The sequence below is a fragment of the Pimephales promelas genome, chromosome 2 (genome assembly GCF_988280905.1).
Source record: "Pimephales promelas chromosome 2, fPimPro1.hap1.1, whole genome shotgun sequence".
NCBI lineage: Eukaryota > Metazoa > Chordata > Actinopteri > Cypriniformes > Leuciscidae > Pimephales > Pimephales promelas.
This window is the reverse complement of record NC_142770.1, coordinates 249,108-265,902: the sequence shown is the minus strand read 5'-3', so window position 1 is coordinate 265,902 and position 16,795 is coordinate 249,108. Positions and strand designations below refer to the sequence as shown.

Below are 16,795 nucleotides of genomic sequence, written 5' to 3'. Positions count from 1 at the left end.
AGTTCTGGGTTGTTTAGCATGTTTGCTGGACACCTTGTCACATAGCAGCTTTTAGATATTGTTTTGTTTTTTGTTATAAGTCATAAATGACGAGGACGCAGCTTCACACGGATTGTTTTATAGGGCGTGGCCTACAAGCGCTCTGTCTCTGTGAGGCCCCACCCACTTCCCCTCCCTCTATTGTGACGCATGCCTGACAGCTGCGCAGCTCCGCCGCCATTTTCTTCCCCTCAGTGGACCCGAGCAGAGCTGTCGAACCGAGCTCTCGTTCCGGAGCGTTCCCCTCAAACCCGTTATATTCTCACCGGGCTTTAGATCGCGATGCCGGCCCACCCGTTGCGTGTCGCGGTCGTGTGCTCCAGCAACCAGAACCGCAGCATGGAAGCGCACAACATCCTGAGGTAACAACGAGGAAAAAAAACAGCCGAACCCAGCCGAACTTGAGCCGGTTTCTTCATTATTTCGTCGTTTTGTATTTTCACACGGTCTAAAAGCGGATCGGAATCGAACCGGGCCAGTCAGATCGCGAGAAACGAACCGAGGGGGCTCGCGAGGATCATACATAAACATTTTTCACATTTACGCCAGTTTTTTTTTTTTTTTTTTTTTTACAAAAGAAACGCGTCGAGCAACACGGAAGCAGATGAAGATCGTCTAAAAGAGTACAATTAAAAAAAGAACGTTCTGTAAATAGTAGTTAGACCAACTAAATTATAAAAGACTTTTATTTTTATATTTGTACTAGTAATGGTTCCCTCACTTAAACGCAGTACCCTAGTGGTACATCAGTTGGTAATACCACGGTACGACTGATCCATTTCCACATTTATAGAACATGGTAATTTGTGGTATTTTAAATAATAATACCACAGTACATGTCCTAAATCCTTGCCAGCTTTTTATTAGCCAGATAAAGTTAGATAATCTCATTTTAGAAAATGGGAAATCTCAGGTGAGTAGTGCTATATTCAGTGGCTGGTTGTACATGGCTTAAGAATAGTAAAAAAACAACTAGTCGTCTAAATTTAAGACTGGTCATAATTTTATTAATTCAGTTACTTAAAGATAGATTTCCTATTCAAGTTAGACCAAAGACTAGTTAGCGACACAATCTAGGCTAGTTGACGCTAGGTTTATCCAGGTGAGGTAAGTCTCCTCCGGTTGAACAGGTGTTCTCGTGTGTGTGTGTGTGTTTGCTGTTCTGCTCTCCTGTGGTTTCTCACTGTCTCTTTGTTATTCCTACAGCAAGCGAGGGTTCGACGTGCGTTCCTTCGGCACAGGAACCCACGTGAAACTCCCGGGACCCGCTCCGGACAAACCCAACATTTATGACTTCAAAACCACTTATGAGCAGATGTACAACGACCTGGTCCGTAAAGACAAGGAACTGTATCCCTAGCACACACACACACACCTGACAGAGAAGATCCACACTGACCCCGCTCGCAACACTGGGTTAAAAGAGTCCACTGTGGACGCCTGTATAGTTATGGTTACTGAACGGCCCTTTATCTTAGCAACTCCAATATAATGCATGGGTTAAAGCGCAATAACCTCAGTCCTGCTTTAACTCCATGTGAAATATAATCCTCACACTGATCCAGTGACGTGCCTTTATCAGTTCCTGGTTCTCTGGGAACCGAACCCGTGACTCTTGAAGGGACGTTACAGATATTTCATCACTCACTCGCTCCAAAGCTCTGCGTCTGTCCATCTGTGGAACATTAATACGGTATTATGAAGAACGCCAATGGGTATCTCCTTTAGTGTTCTCCATTAGAAAGTGTGTGGCGACGCGAGTAAAGCAACAGCCTTAAAGGGTTAATTCACCCACACATGTCAGTTCTGTCATTAATCACTCATGGCGTTCAGTCTACCATGTGACTCGGGGATTTAACCCCAGTTTAATGAAGAGACGCGGATGCTTTCTTTGAGAAAAAAAACAACAAAAACATAATATACCACCTTTTTTGTTTGTTTTTACTAAATATGAATCTGCCGCTCGTTCACGAGAGCATCATGAGCCTTGTGTTGTCGACACCAGCAGATGTTGCGTGAACGTGTGTTTGAGTTATATTTTGTAAACAAAGTGTTTTTTTGCACACGCGCCGCAGGGTAATCTTTAATTTGTGTCCCTGATACAGGTTTGAAACGACACGGGTGATTGACAGAACTGACATGTTTGGGTGAATTAACCCTTTAAGGGTGTTGCTTTACTTTCTTCTGGAGAACACTAAAGGAGAGTTTGAGGAATGTTGGGGACCACACAATATTGGACCCCATTGACGTTCTTCAGAATACCGTACTTTAATGTTCCACAGAAGGACATGGATGATGATATTTGGGTGAACTGTACCTTTAAATCCACCTATTAATAATTTTAATTGCACACACGAAAATGCATCCCAGTTCATTGACAGACATCGTGACACGTGTAGTACAGTACACGTCCTCTGGGGTCATTACTGTCGCTCTACTCATCATTCGTGATGAGCTGTTGTTCATTCGCTTCACATGAGCGCACACACAGATTTCTTCCTCTGGCGCGTCACTGGAAGCTGTTCGATGATCTCGGTGATGTTTAAGCAGAGCGGATTAAAACAACCACAGGGTTCACATGAAGTCGAGCGGGAGAATGTGAAGAATATAAACTCTGCTGTATAAAGTATTATCAAACATGTTGGGAAAGCTTTAGCTGTCGTTCCTCTGAAGCGTCGAGACGAGTGCTGAAGAGTTCAGTCAGGACAGCGAGAGATGGTGTGTGTGGACTACACACTTGCTTTGCAGTGCAGACGTGTTTACACATGCTGAGATAAAATGGCTGAAAAAGCTCCTTTTTTTTTTTTTTTTTTTTTATAAACCGTATTGCAGAAATAAGAATTTTCCTGAAACTGGATTTGCACTAAAAAGAAATGAGGTAAAAAATAACTAGCTAACTGAATAACAATCAGTTTACTTTAATAGTGATTTCCAAGACTTCAGGAAGAGTAGCAGTGCAAAGAACAACCTTTTTTTTTTTTTTTTTTTTTTTTGAGAGTTTACATGAATTATTTGCTTTTCCAGATATCATTTATGTTTGAACACCAGTTATGAATGCTGATCTACATTCTCTCCCTCACATTGTTTTATTCACACAATAAAATTACGGTGATTCCTGCCATTTTGAAATGAATTTAAGAATAATGTAACTATACTGTGGCACAGAAGTGATTGCACATGTTGACCAGCAGATGGCGCTAGTGAGCAAGTTTCCACTGTTTTAACCCTTTGTGAGCAGTTTGATCTGATGTGAGAGTGTTTGGTGTCTCTGTTTTGTCTTCCTTGACCGCTGATCCTCCTCAGATACACACAGAATGGCATCTTACACATGTTAGACCGCAACAAGCGCATTAAGTCGCGCCCCGAACGCTTCCAGAGCTGCAAAGACCAGTTTGACCTGGTGATCACCTGTGAGGAGCGCGTGTACGACCAGGTGCTGGAGGGTGAGGAGCACGTCTGCTGTTGAGTTACGCACCGGCTCGAGCCGCACAATAACCCCTCGTCTCTTTCAGACCTGAACTCGCGCGAGCAGGAGACCTTCCAGCCGGTGCACGTCATCAACGTGGACATCCAGGACAACCACGAGGAGGCCACGCTGGGAGCCTTCCTCATCTGTGAACTCTGCCAGTGTGTGAGTAAAGTCCAGGCCGTGACCTGAGCTCACACAACCATCCTCAATATAACAGTTCACAACTCGCTGTGACCATAACAGCACAGGAGCAATATTGCTGCAATTTTTTTTTTTCAGCTGATGAACAATAAAAACATTGACAGCCAATCAGAATCCATGCTGCTTTAAAGAGCTTGAGCGTTTAGAGAGGCAGACTGCAAACTGCAGCGCTTATAATAAACGGTGATATCCCTCAGTGTGGACGCTAATATAGTTATCGTTATAGTTATCGTCCGCTGGTGTGAACACTAATATAGTTATCGTTATAGTTATCGTCCGCTGGTGTGAACGCTAATATAGTTATCGTTATAGTTATCGTCCGCTGGTGTGAACACTAATATAGTTATCGTTATAGTTATCGTCAGCTGGTGTGAACGCTAATATAGTTATCGTTATAGTTATCGTCCGCTGGTGTGAACGCTAATATAGTTATCGTTATAGTTATCGTCCGCTGGTGTGAACGCTAATATAGTTATCGTTATAGTTATCGTCCGCTGGGGTGAACACTAATATAGTTATCGTTATAGTTATCGTCCGCTGGTGTGAACACTAATATAGTTATCGTTATAGTTATCGTCCGCTGGTGTGGACGCTAATATAGTTATCGTTATAGTTATCGTCCGCTGGTGTGAACACTAATATAGTTATCGTTATAGTTATCGTCCGCTGGGGTGAACACTAATATAGTTATCGTTATAGTTATCGTCCGCTGGTGTGAACACTAATATAGTTATCGTTATAGTTATCGTCCGCTGGTGTGAACACTAATATAGTTATCGTTATAGTTATCGTCCGCTGGGGTGAACACTAATATAGTTATCGTTATAGTTATCGTCCGCTGGTGTGAACACTAATATAGTTATCGTTATAGTTATCGTCCGCTGGTGTGAACACTAATATAGTTATCGTTATAGTTATCGTCCGCTGGGGTGAACACTAATATAGTTATCGTTATAGTTATCGTCCGCTGGTGTGGACACTAATATAGTTATCGTTATAGTTATCGTCCGCTGGTGTGAACACTAATATAGTTATCGCTATAGTTATCGTCCGCTGGTGTGAACACTAATATAGTTATCGTTATAGTTATCGTCCGCTGGTGTGGACGCTAATATAGTTATCGTTATAGTTATCGTCCGCTGGTGTGAACGCTAATATAGTTATCGTTATAGTTATCGTCAGCTGGTGTGAACGCTAATATAGTTATCGTTATAGTTATCGTCCGCTGGTGTGAACGCTAATATAGTTATCGTTATAGTTATCGTCCGCTGGTGTGAACGCTAATATAGTTATCGTTATAGTTATCGTCCGCTGGGGTGAACACTAATATAGTTATCGTTATAGTTATCGTCCGCTGGTGTGAACACTAATATAGTTATCGTTATAGTTATCGTCCGCTGGTGTGGACGCTAATATAGTTATCGTTATAGTTATCGTCCGCTGGTGTGAACACTAATATAGTTATCGTTATAGTTATCGTCCGCTGGGGTGAACACTAATATAGTTATCGTTATAGTTATCGTCCGCTGGTGTGAACACTAATATAGTTATCGTTATAGTTATCGTCCGCTGGTGTGAACACTAATATAGTTATCGTTATAGTTATCGTCCGCTGGGGTGAACACTAATATAGTTATCGTTATAGTTATCGTCCGCTGGTGTGAACACTAATATAGTTATCGTTATAGTTATCGTCCGCTGGTGTGAACACTAATATAGTTATCGTTATAGTTATCGTCCGCTGGTGTGAACACTAATATAGTTATCGTTATAGTTATCGTCCGCTGGGGTGAACACTAATATAGTTATCGTTATAGTTATCGTCCGCTGGTGTGGACACTAATATAGTTATCGTTATAGTTATCGTCCGCTGGTGTGAACACTAATATAGTTATCGTTATAGTTATCGTCCGCTGGTGTGAACACTAATATAGTTATCGTTATAGTTATCGTCCGCTGGGGTGAACACTAATATAGTTATCGTTATAGTTATCGTCCGCTGGTGTGAACACTAATATAGTTATCGTTATAGTTATCGTCCGCTGGTGTGAACACTAATATAGTTATCGTTATAGTTATCGTCCGCTGGGGTGAACACTAATATAGTTATCGTTATAGTTATCGTCCGCTGGGGTGAACACTAATATAGTTATCGTTATAGTTATCGTCCGCTGGTGTGAACACTAATATAGTTAGGGTTACAGTGATTTCAACTTATTCGTTCAGCTCGTATGCAAATGTCGAATAACCCCGTGTCTCCTGTCAAATCGAGCACACCGACGACATGGAGAACGAGATCACACACATGCGTTCAGCTCGTATGCTAAGTTTGGTGTGTTTAGCTCGTATGCTAACGTCGAATAACCTCGTGTCTCCTGTCAGATCCAGCACACAGACGACATGGAGAACGAGATCGACGAGCTGCTGCAGGAGTTCGAGGACAAGAGCCACCGGCCGTTCCTGCACACCGTCTGCTTCTACTGAACGCTCGCGGAGATCGGCCTCGCTCGTCTGTTTACCGCCAACACACACCTCAGTCCTGAACGAGAGCAGCACACACGCGCGCCAGCCGGGACTGTGTGCCTACGCTGGGACGGACTCCGCATCGGATCATGTTTAAAGATGTTTATTTTGAGGATGTAACGTTTAATAACTCTGGCCGACGGGACGTGATATACTTTTTGAGTTTCTCATGAATTTCTTTCCTCGTTATTTAAACATGGGATTTGATACCTATATTGAATATATTTTGTTTGTTTTTTTTTTCTTTAATTTTGTAAATGAAAGGATGATCGTGTAATCGTACCTGAAGCAGCCCAGAGTGCCTGAAATTATTCTTGTAAATATTGCGCTATAAATGAATGAATGAATGAATAAAGCGTTGATGAATCTCAGAGTTTGTGTCTCCAGTAAAGATGTTGCGATATCAGTGTTCAACATGTCTTAGCCATGAATAACATTTCAGTTCTAAGCAAGTTGAAGTTTTTAAAAATGTGTATTTTGATCCACCATTTTTCCTCTGTTCCCAAGCGTTTCCACGGTAAAACAACACTTAATAGATAGGTGATTTCTTGTTCTTATCAGTAAAGATTCACTCTGATGTGTTCAATTTTTCATTTTATTTTAGCCATTATACTCAAGGATTTTAGTTTGTCCCTCACTTTATGGTCCACCCTTTTCTTTTTGACTACTTTCCTTTTAAGAGAAATTATATGACATCACACAAGGCTGACATCACTTCTCCGGAGGGAAAGTGAGTGTCTCTTCACCAGTGTAATCGTCCACATCTGATGGCCGTCCGCCCGGATGAAAACTCCCAGTGTAAAGGCCATGCAGTCGTCCATCAGGTTACGTGTGTCCTCTTGTGTTTCATAGTGGCTGATTCTAGATCAGAGGATCCACCCTGTCATATCTGACTGAACTTATTTATGTTTCTATTTAAAGTTATTTGGCAATCTTGTACATATTGTTCATATCTAAAACCAGTTCAAACTAAAGGAAGGATGTAACTGGTTATGTGGGCGATCGGACATCCATTCGAAATACATCCATTCTTCATATCACTCCGTTCTGTTATTATTTTTCCCATTCTGTCATCAGTTTGTCCATCCTGTTAAGTAATTTATTTATTTATTTACAATAATTTCATAAAACTAGCAAAAAACAAACAAACGTACTAATAATTCACTGACAAATAAAGTTTTCTGGAAGATCAATAACACAGTACTTAAAAAAATAATGATATTTTAGGCATCTGAAAATGAAAATGTGTTAGTGAGAAAGTACAATTCATATTTTCTCATATTTTATTAACTGGTTTTAGAGGTACGCGAGTTGTCACAGCCCATAAATGACCACCATAGTGAAACTTGTTTCATATTTTCTATATAACAGGGTGGACTTTTTTTTATCATCCATTTCATTTATTTTGCCTAATAAATGGTTCAGTTCATGTTGCGCATCACCCTATCGTGGCGACACAAAAACATCTTTTAAAAACAGAGTTTAATTTTCCACATGTGTGTGTGGCAAACGGCACAGGGACGAGCCTTATCGTGCGTTACTGGTGTGAACGCGCCTTCAATGTCCAGAATAACACGGTAATACATTAAAAAAGCTGTAATATCCATGTGGTGTAAAACATGGCATTACCACGGTTTTCTCTTAGGCGTCGCGAGGCTCTGATATTCCAGATGAGCGTGACGCAGGAGTTCCTCATTAAGCTAATGGACTGATCTGAGATCTGATACAGTCCAACTCCAGATCACTTACAGATCACATCAGCGCGTCGCGATCCTCTGTTCTCCTGCCCGAGGCGTCGATCGCGCGCCGACGCGCCGCAGGTGAGACATCTGATGCTCTTCATGACGCGTCGCGAACACACGCGAGGAAGATGATGAAGAGGAAGAGGATGATGATGTGAATCTGAGGAGGATTCGCTGCTGGAATGATCTACGATGGTGGTCAATGATATCTCGATCTGTGTTGTTGTTGTTGTTGTTTGCGGAGTGCGATGAAGATGATGTTTATGTCCTGTGATGAAGATGTGCGCGATGTTTGGACTGTGATGAAGAGGATGTTTGCGGTGTGTGGATGAAGATGATGTTTATGGTGACTGGAGCGGTTCTGGTGCTGGTAAGAAGACCTGTGTGAAGATTCTGCTGAGGAATATTACATAACTCTCTCTCTCACAGTGACTGCAGATCAACTTTATTACTAATTGTATGGTTTTCTGTGGAGAAACGTGTTGAAATGCATTGTTAAACGCTAAGCGCTGGGAAATGGCAGTAGTTTTGGTGTTTTCCAGGCCATCGTGTGTATGTCCGACATGAACGCGCTGCTGGACCGATTTCACAACTTCATCCTGCCGCGCATGCGCGGACCCGAGCGCGTGTGTCACTGTACCTGCGGCAGGTAAGAAACACTTTAGTTTTATTCACTTACTAGAGACGCCCATAACTAGATACAAATGAGGGCAAATACAGCTTATTATTTAAATATTACATTTCAGATTTACAAATTATTTTGAGCCGCGTCACATTTACAGTCGCTCAGCGGAATTTCCCGGGGAAATTCCATTCATTCCAATGGGAATCCGAACGTTCGGGAGTTTCGCGGGAAAAGTTTCCCACGCAGATTTCTCTGTTGTCTGGTCACGTGATTTATGCTCCCTTCACCTGCTATAGGAAATTTCCTACTTCCCACTTCTGAAGTCGTGAACACAAGCGTATCGCATTAAAGTTTTGAGAGGGTGTTTTTAACAAGAAAACTAGTTACGATAATTCTGATGTAGCCGCGCGGAAGCTGCTTACAAATAAACTTTTATGATTGAGCAGTTTTCACTGGATTATTGCTAATATGAGCGCACTTTCATGCTTGGATCAGTTTTCTGTAACAACACAGATGTTACTTTCATTTAAGGGGCGTTTAAACGACACAATTTTCAACGAACAAACGTAATTGTTTTTTTACGCCATTTTGGTCGTTCATTTACACGAGAACCACGGTTTGGGGTCCTGAAAACGCAAACTTTTAAAAACAGGGTTGAAAGTGCGAGTTTTTGAAAACGAAAACGTTAACGTTTCTGTGTAAACTATAAAAACACGAATTTATGGAAACGGTGACCTCATTCACATGTTTATAACGTGTTAAGTTTATAGGCGCTAGTGTTTCTTTACAGTGTGACATCGCCATCTACTGGCCTGACAGCAGAATACAGCGATTTTAGTCGTTTCACAGATCCGTGTTTTTGTCTGTATGAGAACCCAGATAGCAGACTGACATTGAATCAACGTGGAAATATGACATCGAAACAACGTTGATCTGACATTGTTTTGCTCATCGAATTAACGTTGAACCAACGTCAGGCGCGTCATTCTTTCAAAACTAACGGAAAATCAACTTGAAATCAACGCGTTATTTCAACGTTATGAAAGCAAACCAATTTTCGATTTTCATTTAGCTTTGAAGAATGCCGCATCTGACGTTGGTTCAACGTTAATTCGATGAGCAAAATCAACGTTGTTTCAATGTCATGAGAGACGTCGTTTCCACGTTGATTCAATGTCAGTTTGCTGTCTGGGATGTTTATAACGTGTTAAGTTTATAGGCGCGTGTGTTTCTTTACAGTGTGACATCGCCATCTACTGGCCTGACAGCAGAATACAGCGATTTTTAGTCGTTTCGCAGATCCGTGTTTTTGTCTGTACGAGAAAGACGCTAAGGAAAAACTTTTTCCATTTTTAGTACATTGTTGTCGTGTAATCGCACCCTAATTAAGGGAAAGTGACGCCTTTGCGCTAGTCATGATGGTTATGGGGTTGTTTCTAGGCTAGGCAAGATGCTAATTGTTGAAGTTTTACAAACAAGCGTTTTATTAACAACCCAGAAAACAAGAAACGTTCTCTCAAAGTTATGAACAAACGTTTTTCCAGTAACGTTAATAGAACATTTGTGCAAAGTTATCTGGTCTTTGATAATGTTCTAAAAACGTTCAATCCTCGTACTGTACACTGCAGAAAATGATCGCTGTTTTAACGGTAAAAGACCTACTGAAAAGCTGTCTAATAGGACATTTCATACAATTCTACTGTAACATATTGTTAGATGGAAACATTCGTCATCTTATAATTTACAGGTAGAAGTAACTTGACAGTAAAAGTTTTCCAGTGAAATAACCTAATGATTAAGAATCTTAACCTAAAATGGTTCTTCAATGCAGAAACACCCGTTTGGCAGGTTTGAAGGGTTTTTTAGTGTGTGTTTATTGGGATGTCCTCCTCGTCCTCGCGCAGACATCTTGTGGAGCACGTGATCCCGTACGAGGCCTCGGTCTCCCTCGGCTCCTCGGCCGGCAGCAGCGTCAGCAAGCAGGAGCTGGATCTGGTGCTCGGGCTCCTGATGGGCTTCTGCATCAGCTGGATCCTGCTGTGGCTCGACGGGGCGCTTCACTGCGCACTGCGCTTCTGGAGGACCAGCAGAGCCTGCGGTGAGTGTGTGTGTGTTGCAGATCGGAGTCACGCCGAAATGGAGACGAGTTTGTTGTTATCACTGTCGTGTCGATGAGGATGACACAATCTCTGCTGACACTTCAGGGATGCGTTATTGTGTGTGTGTGTGTGTGTGTGTGTGTGTGTGTGCTCTGCCGAGAGACTGACCGCAGGTGTGTGTGTGTGTTTCAGGTGCAGACGGTGAGCTGTGGCACTCGTGGCGTTGGGTGTGTCGTGTGTGTAACCTGAGGGAGCTGCGCAGACGCTTGCAGACGCGCCGCACGCCGGAGGACTCTGGGAATAACGTGGTTCACGTCAAGCAGAAGCTTTACCACAACGGCCACCCGAGCCCCCGCAGACTCTGACACACACACACACACACAGACACACACTTATCCTCATGTTCTCAGTGTTTCTGCTTGCTGTGTGTGTTTCACAGGGGTTGTGTGTGTTAGTTTTGTAGGGGTCTTCCCGTCACCTGAGGGGGGTTTGCATTTTTTAGACCAATCTTTGTGTACCGGGTAACAGTGTCTGTTTTAGAAACAAGGCATGCTGGGTAATCTCTGATGTTTAGCTGGCGTCTGACGGCCAGAGAGTCAATCTGCTGCTGTATTCAGTGTGTGTGTGACATTAAACTGATGGAGGACAAATCAAGACGTTCTTCATGAAATATTACTGTGTGTTTGGAGTCTTGATGCTCTCGTATTTTTACGTATTTTTTTTTTTTATGTTTAACGATCACCCAAAATCAACATTAAACCTAACAACTTAAAGTCTAAAAGTTTTAAATTAAATCTTTTCATATTTCATCAAGTTTTAAATCGAGATGTTTGACTGTAACATACCATAGATTGTTTAGCAATAAACACACACACACACTCTCGTACACAAGCAACGTCTTCCAGATGTAAACACACACACATCAAATAGACGTCTCTGTGATGTACATGTACTATATAACCTTTCTAATAATAATGTGTTTATATTCAGCGGTCATTAAACTGTCACCTCACATGAAATATGAGTCATAATAGCACAGCGTGAACCGGATGTTGTTGAGTGGGGGGCTTTTATTCTGTTTCGCCTGCGGGCGGAAGCGGAAGTGCAGTGATGTGTCGGTGGTGTTGCAGTGATGATGGCGGACACTAGCGCACTGTATGAGTCGGTGGTGTGTGTGAAGCCAGAGGTTCATGTTTACCGAATCCCGCCCAGAAGCTCCAACCGCGGATACCGGTGAGACAGTCCGCGGCACTAACGTTACTTTAACTAGTTTAATCACGAGTTAATCACTGATCATGTGACACTGGTCTCACTTCGAGTTCCTACCTCAACAAACACACGCATTATTAATCCGGTGTGTGATGAGTTGGTGTTTGTTATCCGGCGATCACATGATCAGATCAATAATGCGTCAGAACAACTGCTGTCAACAACAGAAACTTGAATATTAATGAGGGAAACGTGATGTTTCGTCACACTACTGTATCAAACACTGATATAATAGGAGAATAAACGCCATGTTTGTGGTCAGCTGGATTATTATATGGTTATGGACGTCACGAAAGAGAAGCTGTGCTCGAAAACTTCTCTGGAACAGGAACACATGTGGGCGGGGCTTGATTGTGTCCGTGGGGATTTGATTGGATTGTTGTGGTTTACTATTGGCTGATGTCATGTGAGTGACAGGTTGCCCCGCCCTCGTCATGAGAGAAGAGAGGCTGCAAGAGGAACTGATTCTGATGCGAGATTATTAAAATGATATTGATATAGAATATTAAATAACCAGGAAGATCAATTTAACACACTAATAAATCATTTAGAACAAACACTGCAGCATTTATTTTGATTTGGTGGCGTTTAATATTTTATAAGTGAGTGATAATGTACATCCAGCCATTTGTTATCTCAGAATAAACCCCTACAGGTGTGTGTGTGTGTGTGAGGGTTTATTCTGAGATAATAACCGGCTGGATGTACATTATCCTGGTCATCACGCGATTACTTGTCACATCAGTGAATAACTAGACAGGAAATACTGATCTGTGTTGAAATATTATCTCCTTAAACGCAAAGTTTGCGTGGAGAGAGCCATTTCAGCGGCGAGATTTGAGAGATACGGTCATTCATAGCATTTCAACACATTAATAATTATGGAGATCAGAGATATCGAGAGATGTCGCGTTTGTGTGAAACGACAGCGAGTCCACGAAACCGTTAATAAAGACTGAGTTTTAAAACTTCCATGAAGAAAAAGCGCCTGAGTTTCTGTGTTCTGCTGTTATCTGGGAATAACATGCGGTGCGATTGACCAATCAGAATGGAGCATTCCACAGAGCGTGTGATGATGTTTCAGGGCGGCGGACTGGAAGCTGGACGAGCCGGCGTGGAGCGGACGAATGAAGATCACAGCTAAAGGAACAGCCGTCTACATCAAACTAGAGGACAAAAACACAGGTGAACACACACACACACACACACTCACACTCACTCACTCACTCTTACTCACACAGGTGTGTGTCATGTGATCAGGTGAGCTGTTCGCTCAGGCTCCGGTGGATCAGTATCCGGGCAGCGCAGTCGAGGCCGTCACCGACTCCAGCCGATACTTCGTCGTCAGGATCGAGGATGGAAACGGTGTGTGTGTGAACGTGCATAAGTGTGTGTATATGATGTTCATTCTCCCTGTGATGATGAACGAGTGTGTTTTGTGACTCTCAGGGCGTCACGCATTCATCGGCCTCGGTTTCGCCGACCGCGGGGATTCCTTCGATTTCAACGTGGCGCTCCAGGATCATTTCAAGTGAGTTGTTCAGCCTGACCTTTGACCTCTGATGTCACGAGCCGTCTCTGATGTCATGACCCGTCTCTCACAGGTGGGTGAAACAGGAAAGTGAGTTTGCCCGACAGGAAGCCACGCAGGATTCGGTGCCGAAGCTGGACTTGGGCTTCAAAGAGGGTCAGACCATCAAGATCAACATCGGGGTGAGCGAAGCCGTCGAGATCCTGGCGTAATCCTGCGTCACGCACCAAAAATGGCACCGAAATTCAAGAAATGGGGCAAAAAATGGATGTAGCTGGTTAACCAAACACACAGTACAACTATTATGAGTTTTCTAACAACATATTGATTTTTAAATGAATCAGTGATAAACGAACGAATCTAATGAACGATTCAATGACTCACTCGTCAGTTGCTAAATCAGACAGACAGACAGATAGATAGGCAGATAGATAGACAGACAGATAGATAGACAGGTGTTGACTTCTGTCTATCTCTCAGAACATAAAGAAGAAGGAGTCGAGTGGGCCGGTGAAGTCTCGAGCGGCGGGTGGTCTGCTTCCTCCTCCTCCCGGTGTGAAGGCCAGCACTCTCGTTCCTCCACTCGCAGTTCAGCAGTCGATACCTGTCGCTCCCCCCCGCACAGGTGAGACGCTCAGATCCGGTGTACTTATAACAGTCCTCGTTGGGTTTGGCTAATATGAGGCTCCTCCCCTTTTAGCGACACTGTTGGACATTGGAGACTCCGCCCATGCCGTGGCCCCGCCCTCTCAAGACCTGTGGGGGGATTTCACTGCGGCAGGACCTGGGTCAGTGTGACTGTCTGTCTGTCTGTCTGTCTATATATCTGTCTATCTGTCTGTCTGTCTGTCTGTCTATCTGTCTGTCTATATATCTGTCTGTCTATCTATATATCTGTCTGTCTGTCTATCTATATATCTGTCTGTCTGTCTGTCTATATATCTGTCTGTCTGTCTATCTATATATCTGTCTGTCTGTCTATCTATATATCTGTCTGTCTGTCTGTCTATATATCTGTCTGTCTGTCTGTCTATATATCTGTCTGTCTGTCTATATATCTGTCTGTCTGTCTATATATCTGTCTGTCTGTCTGTCTATCTGTCTGTCTATATATCTGTCTGTCTGTCTGTCTATCTATATATCTGTCTGTCTGCCTGTCTGTCTGTCTGTCTGCCTGTCTGTCTATCTGTCTGTCTGTCTGTCTGTCTGTCTATCTATATATCTGTCTGCCTGTCTGTCTGTCTATCTAACTGTCTGTCTATCTATCTATCTATCTATCTATCTATCTGTCTGTCTGTCTATCTATATATCTGTCTGTCTATATATCTGTCTGTCTGTCTGTCTGCCTGTCTATATATCTGTCTGTCTGTCTATCTAACTGTCTGTCTGTCTATGTGTCTGTCTGTCTATATATCTGTCTGTCTGTCTATATATCTGTCTGTCTGTCTGTCTATCTAACTGTTTGTCTGTCTGTCTATCTAACTGTCTGTCTGTCTAACTGTCTGTCTATCTATCTATCTATCTGTCTGTCTGTCTATCTATATATCTGTCTGTCTGTCTGTCTGTCTATATATCTGTCTGTCTGTCTATCTAACTGTCTGTCTGTCTGTCTATCTAACTGTCTGTCTATATATCTGTCTGTCTATATATCTGTCTGTCTGTCTATATATCTGTCTGTCTATCTAACTGTCTGTCTGTCTGTCTATCTAACTGTCTGTCTGTCTATGTGTCTGTCGGTCTATCTAACTGTCTGTCTGTCTATCTAACTGTCTGTCTGTCTATGTGTCTGTCTATCTGTCTTTCTATCTGTCTGTCTATCTAACTGTCTGTCTGTCTATGTGTCTTGTCTATATATCTGTCTGTCTATCTATCTATCTGTCTGTCTGTCTATCTAACTGTCTGTCTGTCTGTCTATATATCTGTCTGTCTATATAATCTGTCTGTCTATCTATCTGTCTGTCTGTCTGTCTGTCTAACTGTCTGTCTGTCTATGTGTCTGTCTGTCTGTCTATCTGTCTGTCTATCTATCTATCTGTCTGTCTGTCTGTCTATCTGTCTGTCTATTTATCTGTCTATCCGTCTGTCTGTCTGTCTATCTGTCTGTCTGTCTGTCTGCAGTGTCTCACTCTCTGATGTTTTGATAATCGATGTGTGTTCGACAGGTCCACGCAGGACACGCGGTCGGAATGGGTGCAGTTCTAGCGTCTTTGGAAAGGGATCGTGAGAATGTGACGACACATGGACGCTGTTTTTCCACGGATATTTCTATGCAATCGGCCTGCGGTCGCTGATATTCGCTGCATTCCAGCCGCTGTCGAGTTTGAAACGTTTCTCGTTAGTTATTCACACGCGGCTTCGTTTAATGTGACGAGTCGTCAGTATCATGTCTCGTTTTCCTCTGTCTCGGCTTGATGTTAAAGCTGAAGTGTGTCATAATAACTGTTTTCGGACAGGTTTCCTGATTACTCGCCCCCATCAGCCATTGGTCGTTAATCAGGTGGCCCCGCCCATAAACTCGCATCATTGGCTGAGCCAGAAGTTTACAGGACAACTAAAGAGAGTCAAAGTGTTTACAGGAAGTTCATGAAGTTGTGACTTCCTGATAGTGACTCGCCATTAGTCTGTTAGTATTTGAAGATCCAAACGAACGACACACTTCAGCTTTAAAGCTTTCCATGTCGGTGAGATTTTCTTTCTTTTACTTCCTCATGTGTTTTCTGTGCGTCATGTGATCTGTCTGACTCAAACTGCTATTTTCACTCGGATCAGGATTTGAAGAGCTTATTTTATGTGTTTATAAGCAGATGATTTTTCATCTTATACATTTTAAACTAACCCCAGACTTTATTCGCTTTATTTCCTGGTGACTACAGTTTTATTCTTGATATTGTCAGTAATTATAAAAGTCTGAATCTTTCCTTCAAGTGCCTTTATGAAACACATGTAGAATGTACAAATGATGGTTTATATATGAATAAACCGTTTCCTGATATACAGTGTCATATTTTTTGCGGTAATACTGAATGTGCTGATTCCTTGAACTTAATAATTCAGAATAAGTGACGCCCTCAAGTAAGGATTATTAGTTATAATTAATTATCAAATTATCTGTATGATATGTGCTAATTCAACATGAGTGTGATGGTTTCCATAGTTATGGTTTTGTTGTAGTTTCAGGTGTGTGAATGAGAGCTGTTGATTCGCCAGGTGAGTTTGTACATAAGTTGACTACTCTTATAAATATTAATGAATCTGAATGGATTTGAATTAATGTAAGTTATCGAATCAGATGTCTTT

General features: G+C 42.3%; 3 protein-coding genes across 4 annotated transcripts; all 3 read left to right on the top strand.

Annotated features, from left to right (window-relative positions):
* The first annotated feature begins 204 nt into the window (after positions 1–204).
* On the top strand, positions 205–6,603 carry ssu72 (SSU72 homolog, RNA polymerase II CTD phosphatase). The gene is made up of 5 exons (XM_039682540.2): positions 205–401; positions 1,246–1,389; positions 3,343–3,482; positions 3,552–3,670; positions 6,092–6,603. The coding sequence occupies exons 1-5, from the start codon at positions 322–324 to the stop codon at positions 6,191–6,193; spliced, it is 585 nt and encodes a 194-aa protein (XP_039538474.1). The 5' UTR covers positions 205–321; the 3' UTR covers positions 6,194–6,603.
* A 1,036-nt stretch (positions 6,604–7,639) lies between these two features.
* Positions 7,640–11,373, top strand: tmem240b (transmembrane protein 240b). Of its 2 annotated transcripts, none has more exons than XM_039682544.2 (4): positions 7,640–8,344; positions 8,517–8,623; positions 10,504–10,697; positions 10,891–11,373. In XM_039682544.2, the coding sequence occupies exons 1-4, from the start codon at positions 8,303–8,305 to the stop codon at positions 11,061–11,063; spliced, it is 516 nt and encodes a 171-aa protein (XP_039538478.1). In that variant the 5' UTR covers positions 7,640–8,302; the 3' UTR covers positions 11,064–11,373. The 2 variants fall into 2 exon arrangements, with proteins under 2 accessions (XP_039538478.1, XP_039538479.1); XM_039682545.2 differs by having other exon boundaries at positions 8,321–8,431.
* A 398-nt stretch (positions 11,374–11,771) lies between these two features.
* Positions 11,772–16,490, top strand: necap2 (NECAP endocytosis associated 2). Its single transcript, XM_039682537.2, has 8 exons — positions 11,772–11,931; positions 13,052–13,152; positions 13,228–13,332; positions 13,417–13,498; positions 13,572–13,680; positions 13,979–14,123; positions 14,199–14,286; positions 15,661–16,490. Exons 1-8 carry the CDS (start codon positions 11,831–11,833, stop codon positions 15,698–15,700), a joined length of 771 nt encoding a protein of 256 aa, XP_039538471.1. The 5' UTR covers positions 11,772–11,830; the 3' UTR covers positions 15,701–16,490.
* The last annotated feature ends 305 nt before the right edge of the window (positions 16,491–16,795 follow it).

Excerpts from the sequence above, each read along its gene's own strand:
- ssu72 (XM_039682540.2), top strand. The coding sequence starts at position 322 with ATGCCGGCCCACCCGTTGCGTGTCGCGGTCGTGTGCTCCAGCAACCAG. Across the intron at positions 402-1,245 it reads GAAGCGCACAACATCCTGAG|CAAGCGAGGGTTCGACGTGC; the intron begins GTAACAACGAGG and ends TTATTCCTACAG. Across the intron at positions 1,390-3,342 it reads GTCCGTAAAGACAAGGAACT|ATACACACAGAATGGCATCT; the intron begins GTATCCCTAGCA and ends GATCCTCCTCAG.
- tmem240b (XM_039682544.2), top strand. The coding sequence starts at position 8,303 with ATGAAGATGATGTTTATGGTGACTGGAGCGGTTCTGGTGCTG. Across the intron at positions 8,345-8,516 it reads CTGGAGCGGTTCTGGTGCTG|GCCATCGTGTGTATGTCCGA; the intron begins GTAAGAAGACCT and ends GGTGTTTTCCAG. Across the intron at positions 10,698-10,890 it reads GAGGACCAGCAGAGCCTGCG|GTGCAGACGGTGAGCTGTGG; the intron begins GTGAGTGTGTGT and ends TGTGTGTTTCAG.
- necap2 (XM_039682537.2), top strand. The coding sequence starts at position 11,831 with ATGATGGCGGACACTAGCGCACTGTATGAGTCGGTGGTGTGTGTGAAG. Across the intron at positions 11,932-13,051 it reads AGCTCCAACCGCGGATACCG|GGCGGCGGACTGGAAGCTGG; the intron begins GTGAGACAGTCC and ends ATGATGTTTCAG. Across the intron at positions 14,124-14,198 it reads TGTCGCTCCCCCCCGCACAG|CGACACTGTTGGACATTGGA; the intron begins GTGAGACGCTCA and ends CTCCCCTTTTAG.